At 38.9% G+C, this 15,141-nt stretch overlaps 1 protein-coding gene across 3 annotated transcripts in view; it reads right to left on the bottom strand.

Annotated features, from left to right (window-relative positions):
- Positions 1–7,660: 7,660 nt before the first annotated feature.
- fgd (faciogenital dysplasia) overlaps positions 7,661–15,141 on the bottom strand; it is a 65,111-nt gene continuing 57,630 nt past the window's right edge. For 2 of the 3 annotated variants that reach the window (XM_007562354.2, XM_007562355.2), the window contains exons 13-19: positions 14,944–14,974; positions 14,349–14,453; positions 13,857–13,898; positions 13,324–13,425; positions 13,053–13,181; positions 12,210–12,350; positions 7,661–9,172 (exon numbers count right to left, since the gene is read on the bottom strand). In XM_007562354.2, the coding sequence (XP_007562416.1) occupies positions 8,927–9,172; positions 12,210–12,350; positions 13,053–13,181; positions 13,324–13,425; positions 13,857–13,898; positions 14,349–14,453; positions 14,944–14,974 (796 nt within the window). In that variant the 3' untranslated portion in view covers positions 7,661–8,926. The remainder of the gene's footprint in view (positions 9,173–12,209; positions 12,351–13,052; positions 13,182–13,323; positions 13,426–13,856; positions 13,899–14,348; positions 14,454–14,943; positions 14,975–15,141) is intronic. The other variant, XM_016676551.1, reaches the window with a different exon arrangement.

Below are 15,141 nucleotides of genomic sequence, written 5' to 3' on the forward strand. Positions count from 1 at the left end.
CCTGCACTCGAGTAATGATGTTGCATAACACCATCCTTGTACAACAATTTTCTATTAAATAATATCAAATACTAAGCTTCTCTCTGTTATAAAGCACTAAGGTGATATGTTATTGTTTTTGTTGGTGACTTTGTAAGAAAAAACTAAGGAAGTACAAGGCAGATGAAAGATGCCAAAGAGATATGATGTTACAATGCTAAATTCTGACAGTGTATTCATAAGATGTCTGAGAGACAAACAGGAGTTTGGAGATCCAACAAACTGGCATCCTACTGAGAGACTTATAAGCATCGATGAACCTTTATTACCTTTATTACAAATACTTTGTGGCAAAATTGCACAATAAGCTTTTTGCTATGTTTTGAGGAACCACATGCAGAGCCAGTAAGATGAACTGTCAGGTGAAGAGTCTGTGTGCTGCAGGTTGGCTATGCCCTCAAACAGATATCCTCTATGCAGACAGATTCACACTTTCACAAAAAAATACATTAAAGCAACAATGAACACCAACATATATTCAAAATATGAAAACATAAAGGTATCTTTATGTATTTATATGATATTCACAATCTGTTGTAATATTACCATGCACATGATCTCTGTCATCAGTATGTAAATATGCATAACCAGTTCAGGGTTTCAACTCAAAAGGCCCTTTTCGTGTCTGAAAACAGCATTTTAAACATAACTTATAAAAAAATTATGGAAAAGTCAATTGGGATATATCTAGGTATCTTTTTCTTTTTTGGCTATGAAATATAAAATATATGGCCTTTATGTCTTTTTCTTTGTAAGAGATGAATTGATGTCAGTGAGAGATTTCTGATTAAAAGTGTGAATCATAAAACAAACTTTCTTTTAGATGAACTGAATTTTCTGGAACGTTGAAGTTTTCCAAGGGACCATTTAATCTCGAAGCCAGAGCCTCATTAAAGATGAGCCGTCTCTGTTTGCCACTGAGTGGTGCATGCGTCAGACCGACCCTCTCAAAGGCAGAAGAGAATACTTCAGAAAGGATGCCAGCTATCCCTGTCTCTCTCTGTGCCTTCCACACAGTGATGGTCCTTCCACAGCCTCATTAATGGTTCTGTTTCTGTTGTCTATGTCTGTAATCTATGAAAGAATCGGTTTTTCAGGCTGGACTGGGGCTGTGAGTGATGGGACTGTGCCATCAATCTGTACGTACTCACTGAAGGAGAATGAAATATGAAATTTCACGAGGAAATTGGGTTGATCAAGTTTTTTTTTTGAAATGCAGAGCTGCTTCAGATGTACTCAGCTTGCAAGGTGGACACAGGCGATCTTCCTGTGACAGAAGCAGGATAAGAAATTTACTTGTGTAATAATTACTCTTTTGCTTAGATTTAATCATGTAAGGCAATTAATCATGTACACATTTGTACTCTTTCTTATAAAGTGGCTAATGCTTCTAATGATACATTAATGGTAATTTGTTTCATTAGTTACTACTGCTTGATCGTTCCTTGTTGTTTGCTTCTGTAGTGGTTTTGTTTTGTCTCACATGGTTTCAGGGACTCACTGCTTGCGTGCCACCTGATTCTGCAGATGAGAAATCTCGCCCTTTCATTGTGAAAACTAGAGTCCCTCCTTTTTAACGGCAACTGAGTTCCTCCATCAGTGTATTTCAGAATGATATATCAGATTACAACGCTCTTTTATTTTACTTTTAGCAACTTACACATGGTCATTTTGTTCTACTGCGCCATAAGTAATATTATTTTTTAAGTAGGAGCTGCTGCCAAATGTCCTTCAGTCTGCTTCAGAAGCGTCTTGTTTTCATTTTAGAGCGTGACCTACAAGCTGACGATAAGTTTGGCTGTTATGTCTCACCTGGTGTTTTACATCATTTTGTGTTCAATGGCCTGAAACAAATTGTTCACTTTTATAAATTGACTTTATTTCTTCATGCTCAGTCAAGCTTTTGCGTGTTTTAGTAGAGAATAGATTGGTCGATGGTGAAAAAAATAGATTTCAGGTTTAAAATTGGATGAACTGGCTTTTTGGACCTTCTTCTTAATATCTTTGGCAAAAAAATTATAAATAACCAACTCTTTAAAAATAGATGTGATGAAAAATTTTAAAGGTTTTATTTTTTTTTATTGAATAAATGCATTGAATTTCCTATAATAGAATGGCACTAAAATTCTATCATTTCTTTAGATCTCATTTTCTTCTCATGGAAACTGATTCTCGAAATTGTGGTTCTTTAAAAATGCCAACCAATTTCCTATAGATAGTCTTTCCAAGTGGATTTTTAGCAAAGGGATCAAGCTTCTTTCACGTTAGCAACTCTAAACAACTTTTATTTAGCTGGACGGAGGACAAAAACGTTTCTTTCTATAGTAAAAGGTTACGGATCTCTTATCAAGAGAAAGCTGATGTGTCACCAATGACACTGCATGGTGGAGTGCATGAATATAATATAAGTATGGATGCCTTGGGTAGATTTTTAGGTTTATCCAGCCATTGCATGAAAAAAAATCAAGAGGTGCTTCCGTGTTCTCAGTTTAAAGTCAAGCATTCTCGCAGGTTGGATAGCATTGGAGCTGCTCACCTTGTGGCTAAAACAGTCTGTAGTGTTTCTGGACAGGATTCAAGAGGAAGTTGTGGAGATGAGGGAGTCTTGTTTTAGGAACCTCAGAGTCTCATATACAGCTTTGAAGATGAAAGGATGTTTTTATATAAGTGCATCAATAACAATCTGAAGTGGAGACAGGCGGAGGGAGAGGTAACATCATCAATGTTTTTCCAATAAATCATTGTTGTCACAAAGTGAACTCTTCTCTCTCTCCTTTCAGGAAGAAGCGAGTGTGCAGAGTATTTTATATTCAACATTGGCGTCTTAAGACCATGACCTTCACTGTGCAATAAAATCATTTAGGGGGTCAGAGTAAGACTCATCTACTCTAACGCGTATTTTTCCCACAGGAAATAGATGTACTGTCCTTCTCGGCTGAGGGTCAGTCTCTGCCTCAAGCAGAGGAGTTCAAGTGGCTTGATGTCTTGCTTTTGTAATCACTCTCTGTGGATTTATTATCCTGGTCTGCTTTCAATCCTTTCCAGAACCAAACGGTAGTACTACTTTTGCTGGTTCACTTCTCATCGTGTTCTTCCCTCTGTGTCATCTCAGGCTGCAAGTTTTCAGTAAGTTTCCATTTTGTTATGATCTTGCCTGCATCATGCCATCATGCCCACGTTTAAGTCTTCCTCAACCTGACAAAAATGACATCTTTGACTACCAGAAGGAGAAATTGAAGGAGAGGAAAACCTATGGAGACTGAAAATACAGCAAGTCCGAATCTGTTCTGGATATGCTTTGTTTTAATATTTAATCATCTTTAAATCGATATCAAAGACTTTTATTAACAATAAGATACCATGGCAGTCAAACCTTTCAAGTGACTGTGACTTTAAATGAACTGCCTTAAGATGTAACGGTGTATTTCCTGTGAGCACACATGTTTTGGTTTTGTATTTCAGACTATCTCACGTACATCTGACCTCCAGTAGGTGGTGGGTTTATGAAATCATCCGACTAAAGGTGCGTCAGTTTGAGCAGCAACCCCACATGAATATATGTTTTCTGTTGCGAAGAGTTTTGAAAGCAACAACAACACACTGAGAGGTAATGAAACTCAGAAATGGTCTGACAATACCAGCTTGAGACATAAAAGTGACAGGAAACAGTTGCAACCACTTCCTGTGCGGGAATGGAGAATTGTCTCGCTGTTTCACCAGAAGAATGCGACTTCTTTTGCACTTGTATGAGGGTGATGATAAAGTTCAACATGACGTCACACAAAATGACCAAAACGTGTGTGGCAGCGGGAAAAGTTTTGAGAGAGAACTGTAAACAGCATGTGATCATCAGCATAAAAAGACCAAAAAAAAAAAAACTCAGAAAATGCTTTTTTTGGAGTGAGATACATCACCAAATAATGTGCTAAAGGGAAGTAGATTATAAAAGTGACATTCTTCTTTAAGCTATTTAGCAAATAGATTCAAATAGTTGTCTTTAAATAGAGATGGATACACACCAGCAGAGAAGAGCATGCGGTCCCTCTGTCATTCTACTGACTTGCAAAAGTGCAAGTGATTCTGTTTCATGCGTATTCATAAATAGTGTCTGTGTTTAGATATTAATTGACAGACATTACCCAACTTTATCACTTCTTGTTTTAGGTCAGAAAAAGATTTTTATTTGCTAAATGCCAGGCTAATTGAGTTCTTCATTGCTACTTTCAAATTCAGAAGTTTACATGCATTCCATAGTATTTAATAGAATTGCCTTTTGAAAATAGCCAATCCGAAAACAATGCCATCTTGTCACGTTGTTACAAATTTGGTGATATACTTGAGGTTTTTGTCTACAGTCATTAGTGTCTGAGATTTGACTTCCTGGCTGACGTATGTAGATGTTGCTTCAATATTTCCACATAATGTTTTTTCCCTCATGATACCATCTATTTTTTGAAGTGCACTAGCTCCTCTTACAGCAAGCAACCCCAGCAAACAAGAAGATGCTGCCACTCCTGTACGTCATAGATGGGATGGTATTCTCAGGTTTGCAAGCATCAACTTTTTTCACTTAAATTTTTGTTTTATCAGATCATGTCTCCAATTATCATAACCTTTGTTACTGCGAGCTTTTCTAGATTATAGTTGAGCTTTTACATTGCTTTTGAAGCGATGGCTTTCCATGTGGATAATGAGACTAATATCAGTTTGAGGCAGCATCTTCAAAGCCTTTCAGTTTTATTTTGGAACTGATATAAACATTTTCACACCTAGATTCGTTTATTTCTGGGACATGGAACCTTTTTACATGCTGAATCAGATAATGGGTGTCTATACATACTTCCTAACTATTGTTTGACAGATAAACTTTGCACCTTCAGGCATCTGGAAATTAAACACAAGGATGACCAGTTGTGAAGATCTGCAATTCTCTTCTTTTTATCTTGTCAGATTTTTTTTTATTTTTGAAGGTGATGCCCTAAAAAACAAAACAACAACAAAAAAAGCATGTCAAGATAGCTGAGATGCCGCAAGTTGCACAAAAAACGTTTCTAATTCTAACTGACCAATACACGAAAAGTTGAGTCTGACTTAATGACAGAGAATGAGAAATAAGTTTGTCTTTTTCTGCAGAGCATGGAAATATCTGAATACACACACATGCATGTGCACTATCACACACAAACAGCTGCTAAGAGGCTTATTCTCCAGCTTCTCCTTTCAATCTGTTCTGCTCAGCTGTTGTGTGAGAGCAGCAGCAAATTGAGTTTGCAATACAAAATGGCAAAAACATCTTCAGCTGAGTTTTTTCTTATTTTCTTCAGACCTTTTAATGTGCTCCTGAAAACCTGGTTCAAATCAACCAGCCCCGTCTTTTGTGCTGTCTCAAAGAGGTTAATGTTGTTTTGTAAAGCCACTGAGAAACGCCTACAGGGCCTCTGGCAGAAGACAGTTCGGCTATTTTCAGTTCTAGCAATACCTTTGTAAAGTCAGCTACTTTTGGACAACCCATTTTCACAACTATTACAGAGGAAAAGAAAAATCAAAAGATACAGAGGTGTCTTTTGAACTTCTGCAGACGGCCAACACGCAACACAGCGAAGCTGAGAGTCGTTTTTAGCTAAAGTTTCAGTTTTGAAGATGAGAGAAAAGCCACTCAGATTTGTTCTCAAGGAAATGAAACAAAATAGGAGTTTTCTGCAAGTAGTTTGCTCCTCAATCAGCTTTGAACACAGTTTCCTCCCTGCTCCACTTCTCTCTGAATGTACAGCACGTTGAACAGAAGGAAGCGGTCAGCATTTTGCTCTGATGTTGCACCATAGCTCATAGCAGCACCAGCAGACACCGGCGTAGCACGTCATCTTTCTAAAACCTTATGTTGACTTTTGAAAATAAAAATTTTATCTATGAAAGCTCTCCTCTTTCTGTCTCTGTCTGTTAAGTGAAATGGCTTCCACATTTTCTACAGAAAACACTCAAAAACCCCACAACAACCCGGAAAATGTGGTGTGAATGTGGATTCAGCTTCCTGGAATTAAAACTGCAGAACCAACTTTTAAAGCTGTCACAACAGCTTTAAATGTATAAATATTTAAATTTTTCTAAATTATGAATACTTTTGCAGGGCATTATGCATATAATTGATCTATGTATGCTCATCAAATAAATCTCCATTATATTAAAACAATTAATTGGCAGAATAACAGACTAAGAGAGGTGCCAAAAAATGAATGAACATAAACTAGCTGTAACAACTTTTCTGCAGCGAATACACACCTCCACACACACACACACACACACACACATCTGAGAGGTGAAAATCAGGCAGCTTTCAACTCTGTTAGCTTTTCCCACTATTAATACTTATCACTTTCAAGTTGTAATTTTATTTTCCTTTAATTCCACATTTTCTGCTTGTTTTGCCATGTTGTAAATTTATTCAGAATAAAAGTTCTTCTCCCCAAAACAAGCTTCCGGGTCTCTTTTGTTGACCTCAGAAGACATAAATCATTAGGTAACTTATCAGTCTTTTCAGCAAGTCCCTCGTTTTGCTTTTGATCAGATCATCACAGGTTTCCTCATGCTCAGAGCAAAGAATGTCAAAAGTTTTTATGTGGTTGTACACGACGGGTACACAGAGTACTACATTTCAATTTTCACTTTTGCTTAAAAAGCTAACAGAGATCCATTTTATTCTATGTGACAGATTAAAGAAAACACAAACATACTTCTTTTGGGAGAGCTTGCAATATGCTCTGCACTAAATTTCTGCTTTATGTCTCAGATGTCTTAGCCGAGACATAAACTGCTGGGTGGATTACCATAAACTGTACAACTTCCCAATTTAATGTGACCACATAGCTGAGCTGTAAGTCTGAATAAGTACACCAACATGTTTGTTAGCTGCTGCACAGAAAAACCAAATGTTGGTTCGAGTTTAATAAATACACTTTCTGAAAATGTTAGCCGTTTAGTCGTCAGGGCTTCCTGGCTTTACATCGGCGCTCGTTCTACACACCTTGTAAACGGGCAAAACTACACGCTACTGAGTACGACTGAAGGCAGTCCCAACATCACTAAACTACTGATCAGTTTGTGAATCTAGAAATCCCCTTTTTGACAAATGATGTCAAGAAAACAAAAGGGAGTTCTGTGACATTTCGTGATGGGTTGTGTTACAAACAAAGAAGCTTCAGGCTGAGCTGGAGAAGTTTGTCATGTCAGTGGCCAAACCAACAATAGAACAGAGGAACAAAAACAACTGAAAAAACTTATGCGTGCGTTCAGTAAATTACATTAAAATAAAATAGTAAAAAAAAAAACAAAACAAAAAAAAAACTGAGGTTCTATTATAGTGTGGGCCTCTTTTACTATCTGTGGTAGAAAAGGCACAGAAAAACATAAGTTACTTTATCTATTCATAGGCAGGTGGAGACCCCATAATGTTTGCAGCTGTAATTGAAGTGAAAGGTGCTTCTGCAAAAACTCAGAGGTGATATGAAACTATAAAACAGGCTTTATTCACGTCCACTTTTGAGTCATGTGCTTGCATTGTTCTACCCAAGAGGCGCTGCACATACAGACTTTTTTTATTTCACGAAGAGAAACTGGAGACACGTTCTTGACAGCATGGCCTCAAACGAGCCACGTTTGTTTATTGATGATATGCGCGACTCCTTTCTTTTTTCACAGCACAATCGTTCAAAAAAAATAAACAAAAACTGACGATTCCGCTTACATACAGAAAAAAAAACAGGAATAAGCTCTGAAGCGTAAAAAGAGGGACAAGGGGAATATTTTTAATAGCACAACATATAAATATGAGTTAGTTTACATGCAAAAGGAAACTGAAGGATGACTTTATTTGCTACTTTTATTTAAAGGCTGGTGCTTATAGAGGGGAAGGTATGCAGGGGAAAGGCAAACTTTTTATTTTCTTTTTTACAGTACAGTACTTGGTTTCCATCACATCACTAAAAGGGAGAGTCAGTGAAAGACTGAACTGCACAGACTGGGGTTTCATTGTCTGTGTGCAAGTGGAGATATTAAGGCTGACCCTGAAGTGAAGCCACCGTGATCGAGATCTGTCGCACAACAAAACATGAGTGGAAATCACACTCGGATTAGATGTCTCAGACTCCAGTGACAATGACAGAGAGGGAATCAGTACCAAAGTACCACAAAAAAAAAACAAAAACAAAAAACAGGATGGGGTCAGAGGGAAGGGGGCTAAAAGTGGAAACATCAGGTGGCCAGCCACAAATGTGTTGTTTTTTTTTAAGTTAAATGTCGTTTTTACTTTGTTTCCTTACAACATTATAGTACACACACTGTACAAGACCCACAGAACCAACACTGAGCCCACAGAGGGAGTGAAGGCCGCAGAGGGGGGTTTCTTACGCAAGCATTCAATACTTAGTATAACACCGGAAGGGACTCAAACGCTCACTCTCACACACACACACACACACACACACACACCCCCACACACACACGCACTCTAAATGCAAAGACAGACACCTAAGAGTTAATGCTTCATGACACCTTGGAATAATGTACAAGAACTTCATCTAAAAACTGGATTTTCCTTCAGTTACATTACAAATAAATGTTCTTCAGAGATCCAGTTGTTCAAAACACTGAGAAATAAAACATGACCAGTGGCATCGGAGTATTGGGTTTGTGTGTTTTCAGAGAAACACGAAGACGAAGACGAAGAAGTAGCTGTGTGGTCGAGAGGCTACGAGTCAGACGGCCCGGGAAGTATTGAGTGGTCCGTTCAAAGAGGTGGGAAAACAAAAGTGCCAAGGTAAAGTGAATTCAAGTAATGTGTGCTTCATACACAGGAGAGGGAGAGGGAGAGAGTCCAGCTGTTTCGGAGTGGCCGCTACTGGCTCTTCCTGTGTTCAGTCAGGCTCATCGACGCCTCAGCAGGCGCTTCGCCCCGGGAAGCTTTGGAGAGGACTTCCACCCATTTGGCCTGAAGTTCTGCATCTTGGGCACTTAGGAGGAAGGTTTGTTGGGAGTGGCTGAGCTTGAACACGTTTTTGACTTCTGGTTTGTCAGCCGTGGCCGATGGGACCATGCTCACCTCGAAGCCGGGCAGGGGGACAGCCCGCGACCCTTTCAAGTCCTGCAAAACAGCAGGAAATTTGTTTTTAAGGTAAAGGAGAAGTTTTATAACTTTGACGAGTTACGGCTTGCGTATAACGTACTTTTACATCTCAATAAATTAAAAATATATTTAAAAAGTTGACTATATTTCACTGCAAACAATTAAACTAATACAGATTAAAATATAGACACACACGCAGTGGACTATTTTAGGTGTTGGGGTGGACTAAGACGCAGCAGATGTTGCACAAGTCTGGGTATTATGGAGTGCATTTCCTTCACAATAATACGGAAATCTGCAGTTATTCCAGTTGCTTACGGTCAATTTTTCATACTTTTGTCTTCTACTTAGCTTTCCAACTATATGCTTGGATACAGAAAATTATTGGACCTCCAGTTTTTAGCAACTACCTTTTAGATAAAAAATAAAAAACAGAATTTTTTTTTATTTTTTTATATTTTTTTACACCTGAATTTCCTCACTGTGGAACAATAAATGCTATTTCTTCTTCTCCTTTTGGGTTAACCTGCTATGTATATATATCAATTAATTTAACACCAGATATTCTTTGAGGATATTTTAATTCATCGAGGTGCACTCGTATTTCATGAGACATGCACAGCTCTCTCCCATCCCCCCCTCTTTCTTTCTGTTGATTCAGGAAATGCTCATCCATCTTCTATTAATCCTACTCTTTGTGATGGCAGCTTCCAGCTGTGGGAGTGGGACATTAATCTTAAAAATGAAATGGAGGGAGGCTTCTCCCTTTAGTGCATTCTGTTGTGAATAAAACAGCAAAAAAAAAAAAAAATCTCAACATTACTTGCCGAAAACTTCATATATGGTTGAATCATGAATACAGATTAATAATTACCGTCTATTATGTGAAACCCTGGTTGCTATAAGATTATAAGATGCAGATTTATAGGCTGTCTGATGAGAGCATAGCCAGCTTGGTTTGGCTTTGTGTGTGTGTGTGCGGGATCTTTGCTAAGCATAGGGGGGCAGTGCTTTCCCGTTAAACGATACTGCCGTTCCAATCCGGTTGTTTAATCCCTGCTTTACTCTCTTATATATCCTGTATATAGGAATTAAAAGCTCTGTTTTGAACAGATGAGTTCTGAATCTGAATATCTGAACAACAGCTCAAATGAAACGGTGACCATTTTATTTTTATGTAAACAACCAAAAACCTGTTTGTTTTTTTTCCCCCCAGATTGTACCAAGTCCTAGTGAGTTAGGATGGAAAAAAAAAGACATTTAACTGTTTCTAAAACAACTTGAAATCAGCTCAAAAACAACTGACTGAATTTATATTGGTTGAATAATTTAGGAATTAAAAGTCTGAACTGATCAGACTTACTGCATAAGATGATTTCTGCAATGATGTCAATGATTAAACATCGCAAGATTGTTTCAGTTCAATCTTGCAATGTTTCAGTTCATGTTGCAGGGTTGCATTCTTAGTAGCCATTACTATAGTAGCCAATAGTCTAAGATAGTGTCTATCTATTTTTTTTAAATACACAATTGAATAAAGGATCAATAACAAAAGTGAAAGAATGAGCATTTCTGAACACAAAAAACTAAATGGAAACTAGATCTCGTAATTTGCATGCGATGAACCTTTAATAAAAGCAGTTGCGCACACTGATGGTGTACTTTGGAGTGAGGAAATAGAACCAATCCAATCATTATTAACAATGATTTTTCATTCTGAATAAAATAACTAGAAATGTCATCATGTTTCCACAGCATTGGCAACAGGCACTTCAGAAAAAGGTGTAAACCCTCCCAGCCCCCAAAATTGTTTAAATTATTATTTTTTTAAGCGCGAGACTGAACTAACGCAAGGAAAAATTAACAATTTTTCAGCTTTTCTTAAAGTTTTATACTTATGCTCCGTATCTGCTAAAAGAAGGCTTTGAACCACCCATGAATCATTTTGTACCTGCGGTAAGAATTGATTCTTTGTTATAGCGCCGATTTTTGACTATTTGATCGTCTAATATAGGACAGGCTGCTCATTTTCCTTTAAATTGAGCCACATTTATAAGGAAGATGCATCTTGCAAAGATTAAGTGTGTGTGCGTGAGTTGAGCCAAACCCTCTTTGTCAGCGCCAAAGTGCTTGTTGGCTCTTACTTGATGTTTAATGGATTGGATAATTAAAATTTGTAGAAACAAGACATTTTGACTACTTGACCACTTCTTTACTTAACAAACTGGGTCCACAGTGATGTGTGGGACAACAGAACACGGCCACAACAGGCTGGCACCTTCTCCTCATGCTGGTCATCAGCTCAGTCACACACTCTTGTGGGATGACATCACATTGTTCGGCCAGTATTTGTTGCGTGTCAGTCTCCATGTCATGAGCAGCACAACAGTTGCTGATCCTACAAATATCCAGCAGGGCGCAGGTCAGGCCTGCAGGGACGTCATTTCTACATCAGTGTTCCACAAATCTGGTCCTCCAGGCACACGGTTTTAGATGTTTTCCTGCGTCAGGCACACTTGATTTGAATTGCTGATTAACAGGTTTTCACTGAACTGCAAATCATCTGAGTTGTGTGTGTTAAAGCAGAGAAACATCTAAAACATAAAGAACAACCCGAGGACAAGGTTTGGGACACGCTGCTCTGCACTCCTAGATTCTGCAGGTAGACTCGATGAAATGAAACCCAGTCTGTTGGGGGCGAGCTTTGGTATCATGGAGGACAAAATTGGGTGCTTTAAAGTAGAGATATGGAGATACTGCTAGGTGCTTAATCTCATCTTGATATCTCCCCAGATTGGAGCTGTCAAACCTTGTTTTTCCAGTGAGGGATATGCTTGTCCACTACCTCTATCACTGTTTCTATAATTTAGGCTGTCCTGTCTGTCATCTTGGGAGAAAAAAAAAAAGAAAGTCAAGAAGCTTCAGTTTCTTTTCTTGAGGTTTCTTTTGTTGGATTAATGAACCTTATTAGCTTCTAGTTATTTTCCATCTTTATCAGTCTCAATCTGAATTTAGCTCTCTGAACACCTTTCTGCAGAGCGTGAACATGTTTTACCTGTCCACTGCTTTGCAAGTACAGCACCAGTGGCTCCGTCTTCGTTAGAGCCACCCACATCTTGGCCCAACTCTTCCCCTTCTCCTGGACCTGGAGGTAGCCGCACAGCAGGCAGCTGTCTCCTGTCAGAGACAACTGTCTCTAAACAAAGAAACAACAAGACCTAAGGTTAACAGAAGTGTTTCAGTGTCGCAGGCACACTTTATTTAAAACGAGTTTGCGATTCAAATGTATCTGTGTAATATTGACGAGGATTTAAATGTGATGAGTAAAGGAGAGGACAGATCCTCCAATCTTATGTAACGACAATGTAGGACACAATGGGATTTGTTCAGGGACAGGAGCTTAAGCTTCTGTGGTCCGTTTCTAAATCTCTCGTAACCTACAGCTCCCCCTTGTGGCGACAGTGTCTCTCTGCAGGGTTGTTCTTTTAAAGCTGTGGAGTCTTGTCATTTAAACACATGAAATGAATACGAGACACAAAGGTGCGACTACTCCAGTAACCTCATTCAGTAAACCGTGTAATCAGTGGCTTGTTGTAGGTATAGAGTGAACACAGAGAAGATTGCTCATCTGAAAGACACGCCAGGCAGTCAGGTAAGCCACCTGAAGCTGCCAGACTGTCATGTCAGCAGAGGCGACTGAGCCAGTCTGTAGCTGAGATCGTATTAGCATAATTACTAGCCATCATAGGGAGTTATGTACAAAGTGTACTTCAGTGCATTCTGTGAAAATAGTCACCTTATGAGATCATGCAATTTTATTTTTATACCAACTATTCCATCCTGTTACAATTATGCACTCCTGTCATTATAAGTACGCCAACTTTTAGTGCCGTTTTACCTCAGGTGCCGCTTTTCTCTTCTGTTCACCTCCACACATCATTTCAACGCTGAGGCTGGCTTCGAAACATTCGGGACACACTCGACTCGTTTTGTTGTCCAAGGTCTTTGAACATTTTGCACAGATGGGCTGCAGACAGACACGGTGAGAGGGGAAAAAAAAAAGAAGCACATTGACTGTCTAGGTTATATTTTCCACTTGTTCCAACTCTTTCATTTCCATCATTCCCTTTCTTTATCCCTCTCAACAAAATGGCGTCCTCTGCACCTACCACTCCACAGGACTTGCAGTGATGCTTGCGCTTTGTGAAATTGAAGCTCTCATGGCAGCCTCTGCATGTCTGCTTCTCCTTTTCCTTCTTCTTGGAGCTCTTCTAAATATAACAATCATTAAAAAAAACAAACAGGAAGGTGTGTTAAGGTGTTGCAACAAGATAAGAGGAAGCAACATCCGATAGCTTGCTTTGTCTTCCTCTTCATACTTCTGCTAAGAAAGAGTTACAAAACGTCGTCTCAGTCAGCTAGACAAATTTTCTTAGCAGATTCCATCAGTGTAAACAAATTCTCTGCAAACTGAAAGTTTTTAAGCACATTATGAAAAAAAGTGTGAAAGAAATCACCAAACCCTAGAAAATGGAAAATAATAATAGCAAAGTGGAAAATAATCCACTTTTTTTTTTTTTTTCCATTTTCTTAAGTTCACCAGCAGGTACAAAGTGAGATTAGCTTAATTTAGTAGATAAATCAAATAAACATGAGTAATGTCTGAACAGTTAAAATGCAAGAGAATATGACAGCATCTTACCCTCTCATGAAGTCCATCTGAGTCCATAAAAGAGTTGGGACCCTGAGGACAAGTTGAAAAACTCAGTAAGGACGTCATCCTCCTGCAGTAATCTACATCTACCACTAGGTGTCAGCCTAAACCCCCTCTCAGGAATCTGGAGGAAGTGATTGGCTTGGTTCCAGCTAAGGCCAACACAAAGTGGGTCAAAGAAGATCCATAGCAGTTCAGTATAAACTTTGACTTGTGCTTTCCCTATTTGGTCATCAGCCATCTCTGGGAGAAGAGACTCGCAGACGCTACATGTGGAAATAAAGAGCCTCTTTCTGGGAGTGTTTGATTCTACCCACATCCATAGATGGAGGGCTGTTCTGGCAGACAAAGGCCAGACTATGACAAAATCGTTTGGTGGATCATTCGTCTGCCATGATTCACTGGACATCATGACCTTCGCTCTGACTTCACAATGGAGTAATAAAGAGAGGGGGCGGGGGGGGGAAGATCGACACTCACCGGAGACTCCGGCACATGGTCGTCTTCACGGGAGAAGGAGCTACTGAACGCTTTATTGAACGTTTCGCTGTTTTGTTTGTGCCGCTCGATGGTGGCCTTGATCACCTGAGAGTGAGAGGGCAGAGGAGACAGACAGGAAAAAGATTGAAAACCTGGAGCACATGGCTGGAGCATTATAAACCGTTCTGACCTTATCTTCAGATCCCGTCTGGGCTCAGAAGATAAACTCAGGCTGAATGCATGACAGTCCCACTACTGCAGCTTTCTGTTTACCTTCCACTATGTCATCAATCTTGATTAGGCTACCATATAACAATTTCCACTCCTCACTCGTCGTTGCATACCAGCAGTAAAGCCCATTGTTTAAAATTAGTCCCTTGTCAAATCAGCAGAATGCATTGCTGCCTTGTTGTAATGGGATAAATAAGTAAAAAAGCATTTTATTATAGTTCAGCAAGACTCAAATACTGAAAAAAATGATCTAGGAAGATTTATGCTATTTCCATTCCCTGATAAAATAGTGACCGGAGTGCCGTCTGTCCTTCAGGGACTCAGATGGCGAGCTCATGTGTGTGTGTGGGTGTGTTATTCTTGCCTGGATCCAATCTTCCTTCTCCTCTGCTGTCCTGTAGAGCAAAGACATTTCATATTAATGAAATATTTAGATAAAAATGTGACATTTTCTCCACACTAGAAATTCAAATTGCAGAAATGTGAAACTGTTTAAATGAAATTAAATAAGAAATTATAAAAACTAGATTATCTTCACCTTAATTTGTAAGCAAGAGTACAT

This window comes from Poecilia formosa, unplaced genomic scaffold (genome assembly GCF_000485575.1).
Source record: "Poecilia formosa unplaced genomic scaffold, Poecilia_formosa-5.1.2 Scaffold135, whole genome shotgun sequence".
In the NCBI taxonomy this organism is placed as follows: Eukaryota; Metazoa; Chordata; class Actinopteri; order Cyprinodontiformes; family Poeciliidae; genus Poecilia; species Poecilia formosa.